Raw genomic sequence first — 26,862 nt, 5'->3', positions numbered from 1 at the left:
CTGCATCTGCAATAGCTCTGCCAACCAGACCTGCTTTTCCACAGTTCAGTTTTATGTACCAGAAAAAAAGCTTGGAGTGCCCCGCTCCCCTCACCTCCCAGCTCCTGGCAGGGAATGTCTGACATGTCTCCTGTTAAAGCTGGAACCAAGATCTTTTATCTCAATACCTAAGGCCTGTTCGTATCGCAAGCACTCTTTTCTACACTTGTGCAGAGTACATTTTGCCATGTTCTGCTATTCTGCAATGACTAATTGTCCTAATAGAATGGATAAATAAGATAAATAGATAAGGAGAGGTACAAAGGGAAAAATTGGGAAGCGTGGTTTTAGTTCATTAAAAAGTTGCTGACAGCTGTGTTTGATGTGGCAACAGAAAATGTGCATTGGGGTTTTATGAAAATGCGTGCACGAAAACGGGGGGGTGGGGTGGGCTTTATTTGCCAGGTTTAGCTGTTTACATTGTGGGACATACTGAATAGTGGTATTACACTTCTATAGAAGGTGCAACTGGAGACAGATGACCTTAGGAAGAAAGATAAATGTCTGGACTTTGCAAGAGCTACAGTAAGGCTCTGTTGCATGAATAGATTTCTATAAAAGATTGACACTTTGTTTTTGTTTTGTTTTTCATATTGCTATTTAAATAATAAAAGAAAAATGCATACATGTTTTCACGTTCAGCTTTAGAGCCACAACATATTTTGACAGGAGCTCAAGCCCAGACAAATGTAGCAGCAATGAAAGAAAACAAGAGGCACATGAGAAGGACAAAGAGAGATGGATAAGAGAAGCAGTGCAGGTAAGATGAGAGCATAGAACGAGGAAAGAAGGCTTGTTGACAGAATCATTAGGTGGAAAATATTTCAGCTTGCCAAAACCAACAAAAACCAAGCATGCTACTTCCACACATACAATATAGCCACACCCAATCAGTGCCAATATCAAGCATATGTGCCTTCTAGCACTTTGCACAGAAAATAAGCAAAAAAGATTTCATGTCAAAGGTCCAAAGAGGAATTAAATTACTATTTACTGTAGGCATGATGCACGAAAGAGCCCATTATGAATGGCAGTGCACTTAAAGCTTTTTTTCAATGGAAATTTATCCACAATTCAAACTGCTTCAGTATGAAATGGGAATGTTTAGAAATGAACAAAATGGAGCCTGCCAGGAACATTAATCTACCACCCACTCTCAGCAAGACTGCCACTGCCACAACCAGTGTGTCTTCTTTTATATTCTTGTCTCCTATTACCATTTTTCAGTCACATAGCTGATTTGCCTGGTCTTGCCTGCCTCAATCATCTCAGTTCTGAAGTCAAATCAAAGCACAACCTAGTATGTGATTGCACAACAGCTGCTCACGCACTGCGAAGCAGCAAACTGCTCTTGGGAAAGGCAGGGTATGGTGTGGGTGTGCAAACGGGCGCTGGTATGGTCAGTGGCGGGCACCAGCATGTGCGCAGTTGGCATCAAGGCGACACATGGTGTTTTCCGCGGCACGGTTCAGGACAGAAGTATTCTCTCTCAAGCAGCTCAGAGTCAGGGTGGTGTTCGAGGTGCTTTCACAATCTAAGTGCGAGGATGCCAGTTGCTTTCACTTTTTGCATTCTGACCTGAGGGGCCAGTGTTTACCACATCCCTAAGTTTTCCAGCTGGTAGCCATGGCTACAATGGTCACAAATGAGCATCAAAAGGTGAGGAAGAGCAAGGGGACACCTCTTCAGGAAGCTTTCAGTGCATTTAGTGCAGCAGGGACAAGACTCAGGGGACACCGACTCAAATAAAAAAAATAACTGGTAAAAAAGGAAAAATTCACCACAGGCCTTTAGGGCTCATTGTATATCCATTTTAGAGTCACTAAATCTGGTCGCATCTTTTATTTAAACTCGCCTGACAGGCAGCACCTCTGCTGGTTCACTAAAAGGCAGATTTACAACTTGAAGGCAGCGTGTGAAAAGAGACAAATGAAATTATTTTTAATGAAACAAGACTCAGTTCACTGGGAGCTGCTTATGAAGTTTGAAAAAGGAAACCCGATGAAAAATAATCATCGATCAAATCAATATGATTAAACGTGCACCATAAACAGACATAAAAGCTGCAAGTGGCCAGTTTGGATCAAAGATTTAGTGACCAGTCAGTCCATCGGGAAAGAAAAAAAAAAAGAGGATAGACGCAGAATTTAAATTTCAGAAAACTAATGTATTGGCAATAAATATATATTTAAAAAAATCAGGCAATAACAATTTTAGATATTTTCATAACTTTAAAAGGACACAATGTGAAGTATCCATATGTGTTCCTTGGCCTTCACTTTCAACAGCTGGCCCTCATTTCTGAGGTAGGCCTGTCTTTGCAACGTTGTAGCAGATATAGAAGACGTATACCGCAGCTCCATATTTGGGCCGTGTACTCACAGCTACAGTATTGGCCAGCTGCTAGGACTAAAGGTTTTCCCTCTGTTATTCCCCGAAAGCATTCATAAACACACACACACACACACACCTGCTGTATAGCTTGAAAACAGGCAATGGAGCAAGTGTGTTTTGTTTTAGGCTGCCTCTGTATACTAAAAGATGAGTTCACTGTGAGTGTGTCATTGACTAAAGAGAGGCAATTTCCGTTTACACCTACACTTAGAAGGTAATGGCTCCAACGCTGATGACACTATCACCATACCCACTACTCATACTGTACAGAAACCCAAAAGTTGCTCACCCGGACACGCACATAATTAATACAGTTGCCAAATGTCTAACAAAGGGAAGCAGCATGATGGAGTAATGGGAGGTTTAGGATGAAAGACAGCTGTGGCCACTGAACTATAGTACTGTTATTCTGAGCTTTAAGCAATGGAATGGTAAGTACATGTTCCTCTTGTACTCAAAGAAAACTTTCAAAAGACCAGAAGATGCTCCGAATTAGTCTCGCCCTATTCGGAAAAATGCCAGGTAACAGGAGGAGTGAGGATTTTGTTTGATGTGAATGAACATAGTTGCACAACGGACTTCCAGGCAACTGTCTCATTACTGTCTCAACGCAGCCGAGCTTTTACAATGAAATTCATCATCTTTAGCAATCATTTCTCTATGAAAGTGTTAACACCACAGTCTTCGTTAGTTATTCGGGAAGCCAAAACAGGATGCTGCACAGTCGCCCTGCACAGTTGGGGTCACCATCAGGGGAAAGACCACCAGCACAGCTGAGGAGGTCTGAAAGAGATTCTTTTATTATGCTATCAAATTAAGGCTCAGCTAGGTTTTGTCTTGGGGTGCTGGAAGAGTTAACAAAGCCCCGCACACAGCAAAAACCTTGTGTCACCTCCTGCTCACATCACTCAGCTTTTCAAGTGTAACAGCTGCTTCCTTCCTCACACATAGCAATATCCTCACTCATTCACACTAACGGCTTAACTGTCCCGCATAGCACAATGAGATTACCGGACAGTCTCAGAAGTATGATGTGTTTTGATTTTTAATAACTTAGTTGTTTTTCAAAGATTTGATTGAGGACACCCACTTATCGTGCTGGATCGAGGGGATTAAAGTGATCTGACAGATCAAGCGAAATATAATAAACCATTGAGTGACTTGTAGAAAGTGTTTTATCTAACATATTTTACTCATTTTTCACAGATTCTGAGGATAGGACTCAACAGCTGCCTCTTCTCCAAGACATTAGCACATGGCTCATATGAAAGCCAGTAACTCTCGATCCCTGTCAAAAAGCAATGAATAATTTACATATTAGGGAGTTGATTTATGTTTTAGGGGCGAAACGTAACTTGTCTTCTGTCAGATTAACTTTAGGTTGGTTGAAGGAAAAACCCACAAACATTGTTTAAAACTGATATACTCTAAGATTTGAGTCAGTAAGTGGTATGCTCAGGTGTGCATCTTATGCACAGGTGCCAGAATTTCCAAGAAGTTTCTCAAAACAATATTCACGATAAATTAGTATTGCCCTTTGATTTATGATTCCTTTGGGATTTTACTCGAAGTAGATCTCAAGTCCTCCACTGCAGTACGTATGCAGTGATCCATTCATAACACTGAATGTTATGAATGGCGCATAACATTCGATATTACGTGTGCTTGTGATGCAGAGGCTGTTCACTTAGTCCGGAACTTCCCACCGCACCGGATGCTGTCCACTAATACAGAAAGTCCTTAAATATAAACAAAAACAAACTGCAGCATAGATGAAATGATGATTTTGGGAGTGAAGTAAGAAAACAAGTGACTCATTCAAGCTGTCAAACGTTAAGACATAATGCCAGACAGCAAAACAAACAATCTCATTTTGTTTGACACAACAGGTTTTTTTAACTTGAAAGAGAGGAAATACAGATCCCGATTCCCTTTATATGTTTGGATTAACACCTTTTGTAAATTTGCCTGCAGGCTGCTGCATGCAAAACTACTGACACTGGCTAAACACAACTTAAGAAAGTGCTGTTTGGCTTTCAAAATGATCAAGATCAGGATAGTTTCCTTCCATTTGTTTTCATCTGAGAAAGCCATAAATTCAGCAACGCTTTAAAACCACAGTGGCCTTCTTTACAACAATCTATATGTTAGATTACAACATCCTCTTTGCTCTGCAGAGCCTGGACTTGATTTTGTGGAGATTCTGGCGCAATCAGATGGCCACCTCGGAGGCACGCCTGTCCAGACCCCAGGACTCCTGGATACTTTTTAAAAAAGTGGGTATGACTAATAGCCAAGCAGCTTGATCCACAGAACCTGACATGCTGTTCTCCAGTGGCCTGTAAATACAGAATGCTTGGCAGATGTGAAGGCCTGTTTCCTGCAGACATGGCTGTAGCTTACTCACAGCAATCAATACAACTGACCGACTTACAGATACTCCACATTCATCTGAGGCCACAACTAACATCCTTTAGCGTCACTAGACATGAGTTTATCTTGTCGCTTGCGTAGCAGGATTGAGTAAGTTTTGCTTTTATTACGCCGACGTTTGAGAGACCTAGAAGGAGTGAAGGAAGTTGTTGTTTATCTAGTGCAAAGAGGTATTTACTGAAATGATTCACTTACGTAAAATAGATATTAACTTACTGGAAGAAAACAGAAAAAGCTTTTTTTTTTTGGTCTCATGTTTATTGCTTTGTGTTAATCATGTCCTCTGTAACATGTACCATTTGTTTTACAGTTCTGGAAATCACGGCCTTCCATTCCAAGGAATGGCTTACTAAACATATCATGAACATCATGAATAAAATGTGTTTCATACACTTTGATTTATGTTTTGTATCTCCACCAAGCATTAATAGTGAATGTGAACACGGGATATTGGCTTAGTAAACGTAACCTCTTGATTTTCGGTGTTGATCTTGTTTTCAGTTGTTGCTAAGGTCAAATAACGACCAATGAGAAGCATTGCCGTATGGATCCACAAATATCTGTAATTAAAAAATTAACATATTTTCTGCAGGTGAATTATGTACAATACAGTAAACATGAGATAATAAATTTAGCTTCCTGCAGCAACTTGAGGTCAGATGTGGGATGAATGGGGTGTGACTGATCAGAGTTCTTGAGGCTTTAATGATGCAACAGCCTGTAAATGAAGATTAACACGGGGCGGCAAAGATGCTGAAGTACTCTTTTTGCCTGCTCAACTGTTTAAGTTATTAAGACATTTTTGAGTTAGCCAAACTGCCCCCCCCCCCCCCTCTTGACAGCAAGAAGATGGAGAGAGTAAACATGCAAAACGTGTGTGTGGTTGGGGGAGGGGGAGGGGCTCAGGGGCATCGTGCGTGCATGCGCGAAATTGTTGCTGGTGGGCCTCAGCGTGACTGTTGAGGTTGGAGGAATCATACGTTCAGCTGTGATTTCCATCAACACATTCCTGGACGCTCACACACTCTCTCAGCGGAGCTGCACGCAGCACCCCCCAAGGATGTGACCTGCAGCCTGCAGACACAAATGGCTGTCTCACAAGCGCTTATCACAACACAGCAGCCTGTAGGATAATGGGAGGCCTTAATCTGAAGCCACGTGGAGCTGAGCAAACTTTGACTAGTGTTGCTCCTTCATGCTGGCCCTATAGAAAGCAGTCGATGATATACTACACCGTTCGGCAGTAAGCCAGCAAGTTTCACCATGCCAAACTGATTACAGGATAGAGGTCAGACCACATGGACAACAAATGGTCCCTGACACTCGGGGCTGGGCATAAGGCGGAAAGCAACGCTCTCAAGAAGACAGCAATTGTCACAGAGACTGTATAAAGGATACATGATATTCCAAACTACCAGGAAATGCACAGTTGCTCCTATGCAGTACACTGTTGTGCATTTTGTCGTAAAGCCAAAGTTGGCAAAAATACAAATAATAAAACATGTGGCCTCACAAAAGTATGTAAAAACTGCTCCACAGATTAAATTAATGTTTCAAAATTCCCAGGAAGCTAAACTGGAGTCAAAATGAAGGAGCGAATATTAAATGGGTCTGAAGACCGAAACATTGATAACAAGCAGCTTAAACATTCAACTCAACAGAACCTGCGCTGTACAGTAACTGGCACTTAATCAGCGTGTGTTTCTCTTCTGCTGGTTTAACAAAAAGACACAAGTCCAATCAGTCAACGTTACTGGCAAAGTGCAAGTCTGGCTTGATGCCACAATGTGCTGCATGCCTTCAAATGCATAAAGGGGTTCAGTCTGAGGGAAGGTTCAGCTCCGAACATACTGGCTATTTTTTTTCTACTTACAGCAGTTTCTACACCAGGGCCCTTCAACTCCAGGCCTCGAGGTCCGGTGTCCTGCAGGTTTTAGATGTGTCCCTGATCCAACACACCTGAATCAAATGGCTGAATTACCTCCTCAGTATTCAGTCAAGTTCTCCAGAGTCCTGCTAATGACTTCTATATTTGACTCAGGTGTGTTGAAGCAGAGACACATCTAAAACCTGCAGGACAGGGGCTCTCAAGGCCTGGAGTTGAAGAGCCCTGTTCTACACCATGGTCCACATCTCGACTCAGTTACATTGGTGTTACATTTGTCTTATATTGATATGGGTTATGATGAGTCATGACCAGCTGTCATGTGTAATACAGGAAGAGCTTTTACACTCCTTTCTTTGCAACTGGCAGGGATTCTTCTGAGAAAAATTTTAATTAAACAGAACAATCGCTTTTAACCTTGAATATGCAGGCCAAACCTCAGGATTGCAAGTCATATCCTGGTGCTCTGTTTACATTGATATTTTGCATATTCAGTTCAAACATTGTACCAGTAAAGACTTGTTGATCAAATGTTTTGTTATGTGTAATATGGAAATTTCTTCCGATTAAAACCTTTGTTTTAATCGGAAGAAACACTACACAAAAGCACAAATTCAAAGGAGTTTGAAAGAGACCCTTCATTGACCTGTTTTTTTTTTTGTTTTTTTTAAGATTTTATTTAATATATAACACACAACTGGCACAGAATATGGTGCAGGAGTTACTGTGAGCTGCTGAGCTGAAGATAGGTTGTGGTGGCCTGTGTTCACCATGTGGTGGAGCCGAGTGCTGGTTTCCCAAAGTCTCTATTCACCAGAACAGGCAGCAGGCAGACAAAGCCCGGTGCTACACTGTATCCAAGTGTGAGGGCTAGAATGATGCTCTTGTGCTGAGTTGCTGTTCGACTTTGTTATCTATGCTCTACGGATTTCACTTTCTGTCTTCACCTTGATAAGTTCAAGCAGTGTTTACTTGTTTGCATGCCAGATACGTTTAGAGATACAACACAGGCAGGGAAATACACCTGAATCTAGATGTCAGGTACAGGAGGAATGTACTTAGGACAAAGCTGGAAAGCACCAACTGCATTCTAAAATGGGTGTGAAACCCTCCTCTGCAACAAAGCGGTCTCATGTCTTCCTTCCTCTTCATACTTTTCCCTCGTACTCTCTCCCTCACTGTCTGCCTCTCTTTCCACTGACTGTATCTCCCTCTTGCCCTCTACCCTAATGTCTTTGTCTGCTTTCTGTCATGCATTCCCTCATTTTGCCCCCCCACCCCCACCCCTTTATCCACGCTATCTTCTTCTTTAGCTCACTCTGTCCATCTACATCTGCACCCCTCCTCTCGCTCTCCCTCCCTGGAAGGCACACATACACAGATAATACTGCGGCTACATGCTGCTTCGGCAACATACTGCAGCAGGCAAGCATTCTCCACTGCAGCCCTTTAACACAGTGACCATTTCTCTTATGACCTCACGATGAAAACAGCTCTTGGTCTAAACAGACTGCATGTTCTCTGCATCAAAATCAAAATCACATAGTACATTTGCTTCCAACAGATGTCTTTTAAAAGAAATATGTTTCAAAGAAATTTGCTGCAAATTGCAATATGTCTTTTTTTTTTTCTCTGCATCTGCTAATTTCAGCCTTTCGCTAGCATGATAATCAAAGCAACATGCCCTGTTTGTTGCCAATTCCTTTTAATACCATATGTATTTTCAGTTAAGCCCTCCCAGTGCATATGGATATATCACCCCTGATTCGCCCTGTCTTGCCTTCTCCCCTGAAGCATGACAGAACGAGACGTGCTGTTGTAACACAATGGGACTTTTTTTTTTTTATTGAACCATGAACAAACACATTCACACACAAACAAAACACACAGAGACAGACATCTAGAGATCATGGCACATGAAAGGACATACAGTGATGCCATTGTTGGAATATCCAGGAGTGATTTAAGGAAATGACAAAGCATTGACAGATAGCAACACAAAGAGCACACAGAGATGCTTTTACACAAAGACAAAAGACACACAAAACTGTGGAACGGTGTCTTGAGATTTAAGGCAAGAGCCATAATTATGCAGAAATATGCTTTAACCACAGCTTTGACAGATGCGCCAGCACCAGATGCAGATAATATCATGTGTGTGTGTGGCTTAAGAAACCAGTCATGTTTTATACATTATGACTACTGTGTGTCTCAGCCCACTTGTTCATTGCTTTGTAATATTATATTGCCGTTGATATTTCTGCATTACCAGCTCTTTTGTCTGCTAAGATCATCATATACAGTTTCATGTGCCTCCAGTCCCGTTTGCAAGCTCGGTCAAACAGGTGCTACCACCAGGCATTCCCCAGGGTGTAGAGCACAACTTGACCTTTCTTATTTACTTGCCATTAAACATGATGTAACTCACTGACTACTGTTTATTGAATTAATTTTTCATAAATGTTAGCACAGTATGTCTTGCATGACTGACCCTTTAAATATTGAATGCACATAAGTGAAAAGGAATATATCACTGCACTGGAATAAAGCCAAAGTGTCATAACAAGCATATAGTAAGAGTAACACAATCTGGCTGTAAAACTCCAGTGAAGCCTTTTGGATGTTAGGAAATAAAAACACGTAATATTCAGAGCCATTTAAATACAATATGGAGGGCTTCTTTTCTGCACTGCACAGTGGAAATCAAACTTGCGTGTTGAAACCCCTAAGAATCTCTCTGTTTCCAAACACAATGGGTCCTTTCTTTATCTTAAAAGAGCTGAGACTCTAATAATGCAGCTCAGCTTAAGTCTGCTGACTGTAAACAGTGGCTCTAAAAGGTGGCCTTGACAAATGTAAAGCGAGAAGGTGGAGGTGATTAAGGACAGCGAGTGATGGCTAAACTCCAGTCCCTCCCTTTTCCTCACCACCTACACCTCTGTCAGAGTGAGACATCTACAGAAATCACCCTGCTGTAAGGTCAGCAGTGAGGAGGAGAATATCACCACTGGTGCGGCATGCAGAGCCCTTCTTTTCACTCATTCTCCAGAAATAGTGAACATATGAATGTTGTCATCTCAGACATCTCTCACTTGGAATAACGTGAATACAAATATGCCGTCATGCATGATAGGTTTGATTAAACAATCACTATCTGAACTGAGTTGGTTCACCAACATCACAGGTTCATGCCTGTACAGTATCAAAGTCTTGAGCCATTACTCAGCGCTCTACAGACAAAAAATTCTGGCGAACTCAATGGAGGAAGTTGCGTTTCCTCAAGCACATCCAGCAGTTTCTGACTCTTGCAGGCCAGACAACCGTATAGTTCTTTCACAGTCCAGCACCAGATAACATCAAGTCCGTTCTTGAAAAGATGCAGATGCAGAGCTACATGAATTGTATTAGCTCTCTAAGATCTTTAAAATAAAAACAAATTTTTTTTTTCTTTTTTTGTTGCGCACACATACATAAACAAGCTTTCACTACCTGCACTGCTAGGAACACATTGTCGCCAACCCACTGAATGAAAGCAACTGTTATCAAAGCTCTTTCATCTGATACAATACTTTGCAAAAATCTGCAATGCACACACACACACACACACACACACACACACACCGCTATTGAACAACCCTGTTAGATTCTATCACGCACACTGAAGATAGTTTTTACAACTCTTATATTCTGTCAAGCCATGTTTTAGATCTAAATCTATCGTTTGCTGCTTTTGCTATGTGCCAATAATGGTCAAAGGCACTGTGCAATACAGTTTTGTGGGCTTTTGCATTGCAAGCAAACTGTGGTGAATAAGAAGTGATAACACGGCATACAGGGCATTTAAATTCCATTCACCTCAAAGTCCAATTCAGTTTTCCACTGATTAATAGGCCAAAACCACATGTGTGGACAGTTGTTCTTCATGCATGTTACTCTCCTTGCATGCCTGTTTGTAATGGCTCTTTTGGATCTCTCAATTGGCAAGAGAACAGTCAGAACAACAACAACAACTCCAGTACATCTGTGCCACTTTGCTTGTTGCTTAGGAGTCAGTACTCACTGCTTTGGACGTTAACAGTGCCAGTGGAGTTGTCCTTTCCCAGCGGGTTCTCCACCACACATGTGTAATTCCCAGAATCCTCCAGTTTTGCATTGCTGATCTGGACTCTGGAGTTTTTCCTGTGGGTGACAACGCTCACATAGCTGAGTCAGGGGAATCAGGGCAGGGAGGAAATAGCATGTAAAGGCAAGAACTGGAAACATGAGGGGGTGGGGGTGGGGTGCGTGGCACCAGCTCTGCTGTAATCATAAAACAATATGTTAGAACTAGCTGTTATATTGTTTTGCAGCTTTATTTCATGTCAATATTATTCTATCAGGGTCTCCTTAAGCTTTCACTTTTTGCTCAACAGTAGCCACTGTGGCCACAATGAGTAATTACAGGATAATAACACAGAAAAGTTGTTGCTCTTTTTCTTCATTTAGGTATTTCTTATCTTATCTAATATAGTGTTGAGTCAATAAAAGATAGCGTGATTACAAATAACAGGCCATCAGGCAGCTTTGATGCTAATTTACATCAGGCCACAAAGCATTTTCCCCCACAGGACAGCTATCATGGAAGAGGCACTTGTAAAGCATTCCACAGGACAACTTGAATCATTTGTAGACAAACAGATAAATAAGGGACACCAGTCTTACAGGCTTACAGTCTTGGTTTGCTAATAATAATATATTCTTTGAACAGACGTAGCTCATTCTCAGTTTTAGCTAGTTTATCTGGTTTAGCTGAGTAGAAATCAACGACATCACCCTGTATGTTCAGCTTCACATAAAACATTAGCCCCTGGTTGCACTCCTCCAAGCACACTTGACTAGTGCTAACTTGCCATTCTGCCACATTCAGTGCTTACGTGTGTGATGTATTGCTTCCAAATGCAACTTTTTATTTGAATGAGAAAGTTAAATAAAAGAAGGGATCAAACACTAAATGGATCACTGAGTCATTACAGTGCACTTCAGTAAAGGAATAAGCCTTTATAATCCCAAATATTATTTAAAAAAGAACGAGGAGAACTCCATCAGCCCTGCTGATAATAACTTTACCCTTGGAGAACCTAAAGGAGATCTCTTTTTTTTTTTTTATCATGCACTGCTTGTGTTGGGTTTACAGAACATGGGTGATTTGTACTCACTTGCCGCTCTTTATTTTGACTTTTTTGTTTCTCTTCAGCTCATTGCCATCTTTGAACCATCTGTAGGTAGGGAGAGGGTTTCCTGTGGCCTCACACTTAACTGTGAGCTTGCTTCCCTCATCCACTATTATTGGATTCCTCATCGGTTTTAACTTTGGAGCCGCAGCTAAAAAGACAGAAAGAGGGGGGGAAAAAAAACTGAGTGTTAATATACAGTAAACACACACTTGATTATGGTTTGGTTTGTGTGTAGTTGTGTGTTTTAGGAGAAGACAAAGAGAGTGCAACAGAGCCAGTGATTGTCTCTATGGACTGAGCCAACAACTCTCTCATGTAACCTCCAGATGTTGCCACCAGAGACATGATCAGCTTTACCTCAGACTAATAAACAGGCTGATTTTCACTCTGGCATTGCTGCTATGAAAACACCTGAAGCAATAGTTAGCAAACATCCATTGGCTGATGAAGAAAATCTGCAACCACTAACTCATGTGCAATTAAAGCCAATCTGTACACAAGAAAAGCCAATAACATTATGATTTCATAACAACTGGTCTGTTGGGATGATGGGAACAACAACAACAAGAAAAAAAAAGATTTCATTATAACTCTTTTGTTTGTTACAGAACTTTGCAAAAGGCCAAAACCCTCGTTTTGCTCAGAAACGTTAAACTCTGAGTGAATTTCTTGTGTGTTCATTTCTTTCTGCATGCTCATATCCACCATCAGTGCCTCAGTAGTATACTATGTAATTTCTTACGATACTTTTTTTTTTTTTTCCACAGGGGAGAAAAAAAGCTTTAATTGAAATATGAAAATGATCTGCATCCAAATACACACAAAACACGCAACACACACTCGCACAAACACTTGCCAGCTGACAGCTGCACACATGTTTAGGAGAAAACTCATCCAGGGCGGAGCAAGAGAAAAGAGGTGAACAAGGGTCAGCTGGGGGCTGGCCAAGAGCCACCCCCCACCCCACCCCTCCCCCCAACACACACATACACACACACTTTCCTGTTCCATGTGTAACATTTAAAATTTCATGCATATGCTGAGTTGAGTGGGTCCTACAAATTACAGCTATTTGTGGCGCATCAAAGGATGACATCTGAATAAAGACAAACAAAGCATGACAAGCAAAATGAAGTACACATAGGTATTGACTTCAATTAAACACTGAAATAGCGCTGCACCGAAATTATCCCTTGTTGTCCTCTTTTTTGAGAGACTGTCCTATTTCACTGACCTGGTTAAGCGACATGTCTGCACAGAAAGAAAAACTCTTAATGATGCTGCAGTTTTTATTTTCTTTGTGTGTTTAAGTGGACAGCTGGTGACAGCGATGGACTTTTGGTGCGGCTTGGCTAAATGTGTATATCGCAGCATATTAAATGTGCCATTAATCATGGCACACTTTACAAACATATACCTTAAGTATTGTTAAACAATAACCATCACAAGTTTATGTGCTGCTTTTGAAGGCATTGTTTCTTGTCAGTTCTGCAGAGGTCACTGTTGCTTATTTGTGATCCTACCACAATTTACAGTATTAACCACAATGTAAGACAAGCAGATGCAGTATTCAGGAGCTCCATTGCAGCAGAGCTTGTCAGTATGTCCTACAACTGACAGCGTACCCTCCACTCTACATCCTGACACAAAGTTTCCTGAGCCACTTGGCACTAATTCTCCTGACAGGAGCCAGAGGTCAGTGCTCATAGTCCCAGTCATGGATCTCTGTGGTACCAGACACTGAATGATTTCTCATTTGAAAAAATTACAATGTAGGCAAATTATCCATCCTTATAAATAGAATTTATAAAAGTATTTATTTGCCTTGATTTGGCCAGGATTCTTTGAGAATCCATCCATCCATGTGGCTGCACCCTATGCCAGCTAATACTGGGCGAAAACATCTTTACTGACTTGTTTTTTTGTCAGCTTAAGTAATCATCATAATTGCTTGAGATTGATCAATCTAAGCCTCAGTAACCAGTTTTAAAAACATAAAAGCACGTAATAAAAACACACGATTATTCCACAATAGTGGAATATAATCATGTGTCTATATAATTAGAAAGCTGTGTGTGTGTGATGTACACACTTCTTTTCTATGGAATCAGAGATAGCAAAATGTCAGATTCAAAATAGATCCCAACCAACTGAGATCAATGGAAAATCGAGCATTTTTAGTTCAATAGCAGCCATTTGATACTAAAATTACTCCCGAAAAACAAGGAACTTTTATCTGTGAACAACATCCTGTTGGAAAATGTGAGTGATGATGGTTTTCGGAAAATAAAGACAAAGACTCTTACGCAGCGGAGAGTCGCAGATGTGCCACTGTAAGGTGGCACTCACTAACTTTATTGAGCTTATAGTCTCAATATGGATTTTTGCACTGCAACTGCTCAACACATTCTGTTCAGTTCAATTTTATTCAGTTCAGTTCAGTTATATTCACATAACACCATCTCACAAACACAGTCATATCAGGGCACTTAACACTGTAAGGTAAAGACCTTATGTATATTATAGAGAAAACCCAAAGATCCCCTTTGAGAAAGCACTTGGTGCGACAGTGGTTTGGGACAATAAAACCTCATTTATGCAGCAAGACATAAAGTTGGTTTTGCAGAGTCATAACATTATATAGGCTACACATATTGTATATTACTGTTTAAAATCAACTCTGCAAGTGGCCCTGGTTTATCGACAGCCTGCAGCAAGACCATATACTGAGTGTAAGACTCCTGATGGTCCAGATGTACTTTGTTAAGCATTTATTTATTAAATCTAATATACTATATGGGACTGGAAACTAAATGGAGGTTATGCTTCACAGTGTTCTGTAGCCTCTTAGTACTTGTCATATTGCGAAGCTACTGGAAAATTACCAAAACTGAATCAGTTGCACTGTAACTACATGCCACAGTGATGAATACAGTAAAATGTACACATTGTCATGTTTGATAAGCACCTTGCTCAGACCCTCTCAAGGACTTTTATTTCAATCTAATTGAGAAATTATTCTCTACTTCTCTATCCAGGGACTTACAAGGCTTACAGAATTTACATGCGTCCATGGTCCCAGTTCTACATAAATGAAAATATTGAGCATGATTTCCATACACACTCAACTCTGCCAGACCCAGCACTTTGCCTGGGGACAGCCTTGTCAGTCATAGTCAGGAGCAGGAATGAGGCTGAACCATATAGAAGAATGTTTAGTACTTTGTCCGTCCTTGCCAAGCAAATTAAACAAGCTTTGTCCTTGACTGGAAAACTTACAGAAAAACAGAGCTGCACTTTTCATCAAACAATAAGCCAGATGTGTGAGAGGGAGTGCTCCAACATACAGTGCTAATGAAGACACATGACTCTTTCACTACAGCTTTGATATGCATTTAATGGTAACATTAAACCATGTTAATACAAAGAATGCACTTTGCCTCTGATATAGTTGCTCATTTCTGGAATGACACATGGAAAAACCGCTGCTCAGTCAAAAGTTTGATAGACATTACTTCAGTGCACAGCCAGTACAATAAAGCCTAACATACTTTTCAGAGAGCATGCTCATTTTACCGAGCGCAATTAATGTTTCCCAACAAGATAATAAAGACTCACTATGCTTGAAAATAAAATAATTTCTTTGAGACAAACGCTTGTCTCATTTTCCATTACGGCAGTGGAAAAAGTGTCAGGCAGTAATGATAAACCCTTGCCTCAACAACAGCCTGATTTTCTCTATTTGAAGCACAGGGGCAGCTGCAGATATGGACTATAAAAACCCAATTTGAGAATAGAAGCCTATCCGGTGTGTCAACAGCTCATGTCTTGGGTAACAGTTGGAAACTTCAGCCCACAGAGTTGTTCCGAAGCAAAGTTACTTGATGAATTAACAATACACTGCTCGTATTATTGAGTTAACGATTCTGTTTTACTTCCAGGAGCTTAGAGAAGGAATCTGAGGCATGCCTTTGTGTTTTCCTCTCTAGACAAAGTATCCCTGATTACTCCAGTGTTATGTCACTTCACTGCATGTTGTCAAAAGACAAATTACACAGTGAGACAGCCAGAGAAATGGGCTTTGCATGTGGGAATGGTCTTCAGGCACTGCACTCTAGTCACTGTAATGCAACATCTGTTCAAAGAGATCATTTCAACAGCCTCCCAGCACAACTAGTGCACTTTCACCAAATAATTATCTGGGACATTGTTTATATGTGACCTTTCTCTTACCAACACAGCATGTCAGATTTTAATTGTGACTACTGTTCTGAAATAATGAAAGTTTGACAGAAATGATGATGGCTGCAATTCAAAACTCTTTCAAGTAAATTAATCCAGGGTTTAATCACTTCTCATTTCTAGTAATTTTCCTAGGAATCCAGCACTCGCACTTGAGGTAAATATAGTAGTCAGTCAGTCGTCAACAAGTCTCTAAAGCAGCGCACAAAAATAGACTAAGCATTGTAACTGCAATTGTGAATTCAAAAGGCCTTATCTAGTGCCATCTGTATTTTGTATTATCTCACTGGTTCACTTAGGACCAAAAGATGCTGCACCATTTATGCTTGCTTACAAGAACTCGCTTCTATTTACAGTTTGATGAATGTGCCAAAGCCAAAATTTTTACCAGTTCATGTTTCACAGTGTTTCTCTCCACGCCTGTCAGTCCAGTGATTACAAAACGATACTTGTTTCAGAGCACTGAGGAATGAAATACAAACTGTTTGCAACATTAAAATATATGCAAACAGTTTGTTTGTACATTTTTTGTAAACGGTATTTTACCAAATGATTCAAGCATACAGTAAGTTGACTACTATTTGCTTTTTGCTACACTTTGCTCATAAAAGTTGATCTTCTTCTGTCTTCTTCTTCTGTCTCTATCGCAGACCAGAATCATTTCTTTATGAGATTGTAGTTCTTGAATGGAAGGCGACTTGAATTACCTATCTAAGATAAGTTTTTAGTTACCTACTTTTTGTCATGTTTTACTGATATATATAACTGTTATTTTGTTTTCTGTTTGTTTTTTGCACTGACTTGGCTTTATACATTATTATGTATTTATTATTAAGTGCAAAAATCATTCCCCTCTGAAGTAGTATCATGTAAGCTACTTTTGGCATCTCCCTTATTCACAAGGGGACGCCACATTGGGTAGCTCTGCATGTTTGATTTGGCAGAGGTTTTACACCGGACGTCCTTCCTGACACAACCCCAAAGGGATTAGTGTCTCCTCCTGGCATCAAACCGGAATCTTTCACTTATCAAGCCAATGTGTAAACCTTATGCTTCTCTAGCTCTAAGTAGCATTTATGTTCAGGAAGTTTCCATTGTATAGAACACCCAGTAGTTACTGTTATGCTGAATGTCCCAACTGTGCTAAAAAAAAGCAACTTGCAAATACTTGATATAAATTTGAATAATTCCTGCCATTTACTTCCCAGTAGCTGTCCCCTGATGTGTAATGTAAATATGATGTGGCATAACTAATTTCAATAAAAAATTTGTTTTTTTCCTACTACAGTAAGTAGTGGGAATGGATGTGTAAAGGACACTGCTGATACCATTAAGACTGAACACCTCCTCACGCGGCCCCAGTAAGCTTTCGACCACTTCCAGCCCTTCATTTGTCGCTTTAAACCATGGCTGGGTGTTTTTGGCTCTTGAGTCCCTATCTATAGCTACACCTGAAAGGGTGAGGAAATTTAAAAAAAAGACAGAAAAAAGGTTCAGGGGTAACTGAAGAAAGCTGAACAGCAAAAAAGCAAGAAGGAAGAAAGAAAAGCTTCTCGTGTGTTGGCAGATCAAACAAGGGCAACAGCTGGAAAGAGCAAGAGAGGATTCCAGCAGGATGTCAATGCTACTCTGTTTCTGATAGACGTGTAATACCCTTTCAAATGGCCGTAGGGATTTGACTACGGCCATTTCTGCATCTGCTGTTCTCCTAACCCCAGCTACTGACATTGGTGAATAAACACATTAAGCAAAAAGCTATAATAAAGAGAAAGAGGGACTGAAGGATGAGACGCAGAAGTCTATTATTATGGGATGGTAATTCTGATTTTCTGCAAATTTAAACTTTTTAGCTTAAGTTATTTTTAGGCATTTTCTTTGAGAACACCCTTCTAAGAGACTTTTGCACAGTGACAGTAAACTCAACACAAACACAGGGACGTTGCAATTTTTTTGTGTTCTATCATCTATGATCTGTATTGCTTTACTTATACTATGTTGTCTAAATGAAAAGTAAATTAATAGTTGCTGCTTTTTCTCAATACTTTTCCTTTTTTCAGCAACTGTTTGTACCAACACATTTTTTTAAAGAGCATTAAAGAAGCAAGATCACACCTCCATTGGGAGCTGAGGATGTCTGAGCACTCACCATTAACTCCTCTAATTACTGGTTCTTACAAATTTTAATACTTCTCGTAAACACTGGAATTCTTAAATATAAAGGTGTGGTAGGTGTGAATACATGATACAAAAGCATCTGGCACAAAATGAAGGAACCAGCTCATCACTTCCATAACTAATTATTATCAAATTCAATATGCACGCAAGCCAAACAGAAAGCAGCACGCTGTGTTTTGTCTTGGTATTAGCAGCAGGAGGAAGTTCATGAAAAATAAAAAATTTTTGCAGAGTTTTCCCCTTCATCTGGTGCCTTTGTTAGGACCTGTAGAGGTTCTCTGTTTCCCATCCCAGACCTACTACATTAGAAAACTTGTGCAACTTTCTCCAAAGAGTATCAACTTACATTCACAATACACATAGCTCTCAAAAGAGAGCTGTGAAAGGAAGTCATCGTGTAACTTTGTTGCGGGAGTATTCTCTAAAATCAACACTCCGAAATATTGTCTGGCCCAATTGCTGAAAACAGTAATTCATTAATTACAGCTGAGAAGTACCTGCTGTGAGATTGTATACTTAAAATAAAATGTAAAATTTCATTTTTAGGGAATCTGAGGAATATGAGATATTATTGTCTTGTTAGTTTTTTCCTGTTATGTCTGTGACTGATAATGGACAGTTACACTAAGACCAGCCATTATCCAGCAAAATGTAACCAAAGTCTAGAGAGTGTGTAGGCAGATAGTTAATCTACAACTCAGTCTGAGCCCTTTCCATTACATTACAAGCGTGCTGCTAGTGTGCTGCAAGTTAGCAAGCTAGAACATTTGTGTATTGTATTCTATTTTGAAATAAGCAAAGGCAACTAAGGTAGACATTAATATACAGTTCCGATAATAACAGTGTTATTAAATAGTGGCAAAATTTAATAAAGAATGAGATCAGACTGAGTCAGTGACTAGAAGAAAGGAGTGTGCTTTTCATTTTGGAGCCATGGCTCATAAAACATGCCTTGTACCTGTAGTGCACATACAATAATCATCACCCACGAGCATGCTTTCATTTTGACCTACATTGAAAAAGTTTTACAAGAGGTGAGCACTTAGGGTCACACAGATTCCCCGATTACTGAGTTTTGTGAAAATAAATCAAAATTTTCACTGAGGAAATGATAATTCAAAATCTGGAGGATACATATAACTGACCCGACACATGTATCAACAGACGACAGCTGCAAAAAGACATTTACAGTAACATTAAAGGCTTAGTGCAAAATACCACAATAGGCAAACACAGTTTATTTCCATTAATTTTGTGACAAGCAGAGAAAATAAACCAGAATATACACATTACATGCAGCTGTGCTCTCTCTGGATAGCAGCTGTGCTGCAGATTCACAGACACCAAAAAAAACCCAAAAAAAACCCAAAGAGTACTCTGCGCCAAGTTTCGTTTGGGGAGTTGTTTACCTGACATGTTTATAGATCATAATCGCTCTTGGAATGACGACTGGTAATTATTTATATGATCAGATCTGCATGTGTAATAGAACAATCATATAAACTATGCCAAAAATAGCATATTTAGGATGGAAGAGAGTACAATTTAAAGAACTAAAAGGTGTAAACACACACTATTTTGTTTTTTTGTTTGTTTTTTTTGGGGGGGGGGATCATATGACTAGTCTTGATGATTGTCTGTTGGAAGCTGACAGAACTAACATCAGCAGCATCAAAATGATTATAAAGATGAAGGGATGCAGCCTAAGTTACAGTATCTGATCAAACAGAAGATGACACATAATAGCTACAGTAATAAACAAAATATTATTCTTAGGTGTCACTAAAACGGGAATTGTGCTTCCACATGACCTGAGGTCAGACTACAGTGACATGCTGCAGCTTGTAGGATCCTCCACTGAGCACGTATGTTGCTACTTTAGTGACTCTGAAAGACAAGCAGCTCCCATTTAATTCTAATATCAACCGTGGCTTCTCGCAAAAAAAACAGGCAGACTTTCACACTGAATGATTCACCACAGACTAAAATTATGATGAGCACTGAAAACACGGTTAAACCCTTAAACGATTAACTCGGACTGTGTGATGAAACATGGTTTACATGTACACACACTACTTTTTAAAATAAAACCTGTTTTCCAGATCTGTGACATTTGAACATAACTGTGAACGAACAAAAATCTTAAAAACGTAAAGCAAGTTACAGTCAGTCACTAGTTTTCAGAGAGCTTCTAATATAACTACACTTTGGCACTGTGAGGTCCAGGGCTTATTTGACATGTTATTCTACAAGTCCTTTCATTTGACTTCCATACAATCTTAAAGTGCTGCCAAGACCAGATGTTTCTTTTTCAAGTTGACCACCTGAAAAGATCAATCCATGTGACAACCTAGTGGCAAGCTTTGACAAGCCAAGGGAATACTTACTTTCCCACACTTTCGTAATACAGCAGCCGAACACAAACTCACACACTCTTTTCTGTTTCTCTCTGTCACTCTCACGTTCTCTCAAACACACAGCAAAGCACATGTTACACAGAAATCATCTGTCATTTAATTTTACCTGTAGTGGGATCGCCCTCTTTTTCCTTTTGTCCTTTCTTACCCCCCTTCTTTCTCCCTTTCTTATCTTTCCTCTTTCCGTTCTCCGTCATGCTGTTGGATGAAAGTAAATCCTCAGGAAGAAAAACAGGTAGTCCTTTTGGGAACGTGTGGCAAGTGGGCACCACCAGATTCTGAGCCTGTTAGAGCGTCTCTCCTCCTATATAAACTGGCTCCAATCAAGTACAGCAAGAACCACCACCTACTCACCGCAGGCCAGAAGTAGCGAGAGAGAGGAAGAGAGAGAGGGAGAGAGGGAGGGAGGGAGAGAGTGAGAGAGGGAGAGAGAGGGAGAGGGAGAGGGAGAGAGAGAGAGAGAGAGAGGAGAGAGAGAGGGAGGGGGGGGGGGGGGGAGCAGAGAGAGAAAAGTAGGGAGAGCAGGAGGGGAAAAACTGTAGAAGAAGGGAGGGAAGAAAGGGGGGGGCAAGGAAGGCATTTCCCATTGCTTTAAGGCAATCAACTGTTCTCTTACTGGATGTATCAGATAAGCAGAGGCTCTTCCAGGCCCAGCAGCCAAAACTGAGCAATGAGTGAGAGACCAAAGTCGGCCCATTCACTCTCCATGGCTCTGCTTCTGGCCAACTCTGTTTCTCCTATCCCAGCATCATCTTCTCCATTGTAATGAAGCGTGCAAAAAGTGAAGTGAGACAAGTTAAGCTGTCCCCTTTGCTCTGCTGACCTCAGCCAGATCATTCAGACGCAGATTTGCCCTTGCCAGGTTGATGTTGGGGGTCCCAAAACACTTCACATCTGGTTCACATTTGCTGAGAACAGATTCAGTAGATGCGTGTGAGAGAGCGGTGTGTGAGGTGCCAAATGTCAGATCCCAATCAGTGACAGACTACTTCTTGCAGAACTACACAAAATAGGCTCTGCCGGTCTGCTCCCCTTCCTCTCTTGTCTGTTTGTACCTCTTTCAGTATTACAGGCAAGCTACAGCATGTCTGTAGTTGTCTCTCTGTCTTTCACTGTCACTGTTAGCCGGGTGTCATCAATGTCCATGGATTTTAGAACGCCAACTTTGTAGCCAAAGTAAGTAAAATTTTATTTATACAGCACCCTTCGAGATAAATATCAAGAAATACTAGAACATCACAATAACTGTGTTTATTGTGATGGCACATTCTCAAAGGTGAATGTGCCATTCACCTTTTCATACCTCTGGCACAGTCTATGGGTTTAAATAGTTTTGAAGAATTGAGGAAAACGGAGCGAGAAGAGACACACCAAGTTGAAAGCCAGCAGGGGTACATGTGTGGCTCCAGAAGTGGTAGAAATAAATCTTAAAGGGGCAATCACCTCCCTGCCTGATTCTAATATAAAAAAGGATATTTTTCCAGAAACATTTTGTATATTTGTGTGAAACAGTATTTAATACGAACATAACTACAACATCATTTAATCTGTTATCGTTATTTCACATAGCCCAAACTGTGACTACGTAATCAGAACAGCCTAATTTTAAAGCTGCTTTATCAGAGCAAGGTTTTTCTAATTTCATGCTGACTGAACTCCACTGTCTTGCTAAATGCCAAAAAAAAAAAAAAAAAAACAATAAAAAAAGAAGAATGTTCCATTGAAACAAGAACACAGTGACTCAATGAAACTCGTGTTTAAAAAAAAAAAAAAACTCTGTAGATGAGTCACATGTGGGGCCATCCTAGAGTTTGTCTCAGTCAAGCCCTCAGAGGATTCTTGACGTTGCTTGGGAGTAGGCGGTGGGAGCAGGGATTGAAAGGGGCAGCAGAAGGGTCATGTCTTAACAGGTCAGTACACTCAATGGCATAAGCTTTGGGCAAGAAACCCGGAGGGGTCGAGTCAAGGCTGATGACATGCCAATGACTGTAGTGATTTTCCTAATTCAAACACATATGGCTCTTTCTGCTTTTCTCTCCTTTCATATAACAAGTCAGCAGTTGAAACTGTGGCCTGGCAAGGGGCTGCAGTATGACAGAAAACTGCCCCTGCCACCTTACCGCCCTATCTCCCCCCAATCTCAAAATGCACTTCCTCCACCTCTATTCAACAAGATGAGACTCGCTCGAAGGCCTGCTTGATTGTGGGTGGGATTGCGACTTATGTATCCATCATGTGCATGAGCTTTGATGACGTCAGGACAAAACAAATGTGTCTTTTAGGATGACGTGATACAGATTTGGAAGATTAGTCACTCAAAACATCTAAATTCTAAGATCCTGCAAATATCTTCAAATAGAGCCAAACAAGATGTAAATTAGACAGGCTGACATGATTTATGAGGGTCCACTGTAGTTAACGATAAGGGCATTTGTATCATGTTGATCTTAGACTCAGTATGTATGTACGTATATATGTATATATATGGGGGGGCTTATACTAGACAACACACTGTGAGAAAATTTGGTTGCAATTTTTAATCTACAACCTAAGCTCTGAACAAGGTCTGGCTTGTTGTATATGACCTTGAGGCGTACAACGGGAGTCTGAAATGAACTCACATTTTTCACACCTGAACTCAAATATGGTCATGAACATGAACATGCACATTTCTTCCCTTTTTTTTCCCCACACTACTCGAAAGCATCTGCTGTTTTTCAGCAGCCGTGGGCCATCCTTGGATCAGGGTCTGTAGGTGGAGGGCCACAATGGGCCAGTGTGGGAGTGGCAAAATTTTAAAATCTTGTACACACACACACACAAAAAGAGGAGCCAATCCCTAAAAGTTTATGTATAGATCCTGTACAGTATATGCCCTGCCCATAAATGATTCATAGAGCCCATCTCTGGTTGCCTCCTAACCCCTCCTTGCATCTCCCAGAAAAAGGGAGACAGCTTTCCTGCATGATGGAGCTGAGCGACTAACCTCCTAACAACAGCGTACCTGCACGTCATCACACTGATAGTCCACTGATAATCCTCAACAGCCCTTTCATAAGGAATGTATCATATTAAGCAAAGAGACTGCAGAAAACCCAGGTTTGTCTGCATAAATATAATGTGGTAGATCTAACAGCTGGTGTTTGCGTATATGTTCTATAAATGCCCGTGTAAGTGCATGATGTATGACCAGCAAAAGATGAGAGGGGTTGGGACACTGAAGATTTATGTCACCTAGCAGGCTGCTGAAGCCCACTTTAAGTGGAGACATGACACAAATCAATATCAGTGACATCTGGAGACCCGAGAAAGGGGCTGTTTTCTCAAGGTCATCTCTGCCAAGGTCAACGGAGATTCCAAATCTGAGTGTTACTAATGAGTGTGCTCAGCAACAGCTGGGATCAGGAGCACAGAAAGAGGCCAGAAATCACTTCTGCTGCCTCATTTACAACACAGCAAATGGTTGAATGCATTCAAATTAAGCATGTCTGTTTGGTATTTACAGGGAGCTGCTAGAAACCAAAGGGAAACAACAAGAAAGAATAGAAGTGTTAAAACAAGGAAGTGATCCTGTGTGGATTCAGCTCTTTGACGTTTCCGCAGCACATAGCTGTCACCATGGTAACCACAGCCTTAAAGGTAGCAACTAGAGTATGTGAGCGAGATGTGAAGGGGCAGAGTGAGGATGAGAGAGAGGGAGAGAGAAACCAGAGAGGATGCTAGTGAGGAAGTAGAAGATAATGTGCGAGAAATACAATAGGAGGAAGAGTGAGAGAGGCTGAATTGAAAGACAGGTAAGACGGGGGGGCAAAGAAGAAAGACGGAGCAAAAGCGTGAAACAAAGAAAGGCAGAGAGAGGTATCTTCTGAGCAGCTGCAGCTCGGCCACTGTATCGCTACAAAAGAGAGATGTCCATGAGTAAGCCTGTGCCAAGCCTGCTGGGAAGCACTGCAGTAGCATCTCAGAGAGGGAGAGATGACAAACATCAGCACTGAGCATGCTCCACTCTCAAGGCCACTAAGAAAAATGAGATCTCAGCTCTTTAGCCTCCCAGTTTGTTCAGTTCTTCAGCTCTATACCAGTTTCCATCTGTCACTATTGCTCGCTCTGACAGACACGTGACATTACCAACACCTCTCTCAGATGTGTGGATAAAATTTGACTGATGTGTCTGATAACTGATTGATTTAATGGTAAGAGGCATCCTTCCCACTTATGGCCACACTGACTCATATTGTGACAGATTTGATTGCAGCTGAGAGGAACAAGAGAAGAGCATAGCAACTCATCAGCCAGTGGGGCATGATTCCGCAATAACAGTCCAACCCTGCTGCCAGATTTGATCTCTGTGCCTCCAAACTCTAACTGACTGTCTTCCTAATCTGGACGGTTGCCAGAACGGAAGAGTGAATGGCAGCCATACATTAGTGTCAGACCTACAATTAAGCTGATTTTGATTTATTTTACTTTTTGCAAGCTCTTAATGCTTGTTCTCCAGGCAGACAAACACCTACTCACACAGAAGTACTATGGAGTGTGCTTTTCCTTTGTTTCATGACTGAAACCTGATTCCTTTCTTTGGCCTTGCTCATGGTAATGTGATGAAGTGTGGGGTTATGTGTGCTTGAGCGAGAGACAGACTAAGTTTGTGTGTGCACTGAATGTGTTGCATGTGTGTGCAGGAAACTGTACAGAAAGCTGTAGAGGATGTCAATTGCCTCTCGACTTCCAGTGGGGCTAAACTGGCAAACTCTGTAAAACAATTTTCTGCTCTCTGATGATGCAAATGAATATCAGTCGATGTATTGCATGTTCACTTTCTACATCCTTTCAGTTGGATAATAATAGCTCATTGCTATGATTAAAATAGATCAAATATTTTTTTAATGACAGATGCTGTCTGAGTAGCTGAGTATGACTTTGATCCTCTTAAACAAAAATCTGCTCTATCTTCTTAAGGCTGTCTGATTGCATCTCTCTATCGCTCGTTCTTTTGTATTCTTCCTCCATTTGAACATATTTATTTTCTGAGTCTCTCTGTCTTTCTGTCTGTCTCTTTCTGCCTGTCTCCCTCCCTTCTGCCAAAGGAGAGATAAAGAGGTTTGTGTGACTGTGAGCAGATTGACTTGAAGATAGAGGCTGGAAGCAGATCTCTTCCACCTCCTCATTCTGCTCTATCTCTCCTGCTCTCACCCAGATGAATAGACAAACAGTCTCCCACATGCTCTCACAGTTTATCAAACACACACCCACATAGAATGAGGTCTTCACGCAAACACATATGTGCGCTCTCACCAGAGAGAACAACACACACTCAATCTAAGTGTCCTCAGGCTGACAAAGTATACACTGTCACACTCAAATACAAACAGACCCCCTCAAACACGCTCGTACGCATACGCATACAAACACACAGGTGCATCCACATGTAAATAAAAGATGCACGTGGGTCACTGATGCATTCGAAATTGACCTTTTTCCACTCATAGTGTAGTAAATACAAACCACTTGCATGCACTTTTCTTTAGAAAACTGACTTTTAAGTCATCCCATCTGAATCACAGGACAGTGTGTTTTTTTCCATTGCGCAAATTTTCAGTCTCAAACTAACTGACTAAATGTTTTGTTTTGTTTGGGGGTTTTTTTTCTTGCATCTTGCATGCCATTGTTATATATATATAGAGAGAGAAGCATTAATAGTATAAAAAATTTGTTTCTATAACCATGCAATAATAATGCTGATTCCTTAAACTCTAGTTTTTTTTTGTGTAAAACTCATGACTGCCGACATATTTAACATTTAAATTGTGGACTCAAATAAATCACTTGTAAATATCACTCCACTTGAATCCATCAATTAAGTATTCATACATGGTTTAAACCACAGAAATAAAAATGTACACATGGGAAAACACGGGAAGGTTGTTCTCTTATCAGAACCCCCCCCCCCCCCCCCCCTTAAAAACATACGCTCATCCGTTCTCTGCTTTGCATTCTTGACATCAAATCAAATTCCTTTTGTGCACTGCACTTGTCCTTTATCTCCAGAATGTGCTTTTAGAGA

At 40.7% G+C, this 26,862-nt stretch overlaps 1 protein-coding gene across 1 annotated transcript in view; it reads right to left on the bottom strand.

Annotated features, from left to right (window-relative positions):
* The window catches only part of nrg2a (neuregulin 2a), a 71,971-nt gene that overhangs the window by 25,484 nt on the left and 19,625 nt on the right, over positions 1-26,862 (bottom strand). The window contains exons 2-3 of the mRNA XM_030746818.1: positions 11,947-12,112; positions 10,812-10,930 (exon numbers count right to left, since the gene is read on the bottom strand). Coding sequence (XP_030602678.1) covers positions 10,812-10,930; positions 11,947-12,112 — 285 coding nt within the window. The remainder of the gene's footprint in view (positions 1-10,811; positions 10,931-11,946; positions 12,113-26,862) is intronic.

This window comes from Archocentrus centrarchus, chromosome 14 (genome assembly GCF_007364275.1).
Source record: "Archocentrus centrarchus isolate MPI-CPG fArcCen1 chromosome 14, fArcCen1, whole genome shotgun sequence".
Lineage (NCBI taxonomy): Eukaryota > Metazoa > Chordata > Actinopteri > Cichliformes > Cichlidae > Archocentrus > Archocentrus centrarchus.
Note: the sequence above shows the minus strand (reverse complement) of the source record. Positions and strands in the feature narration are given on the sequence as shown.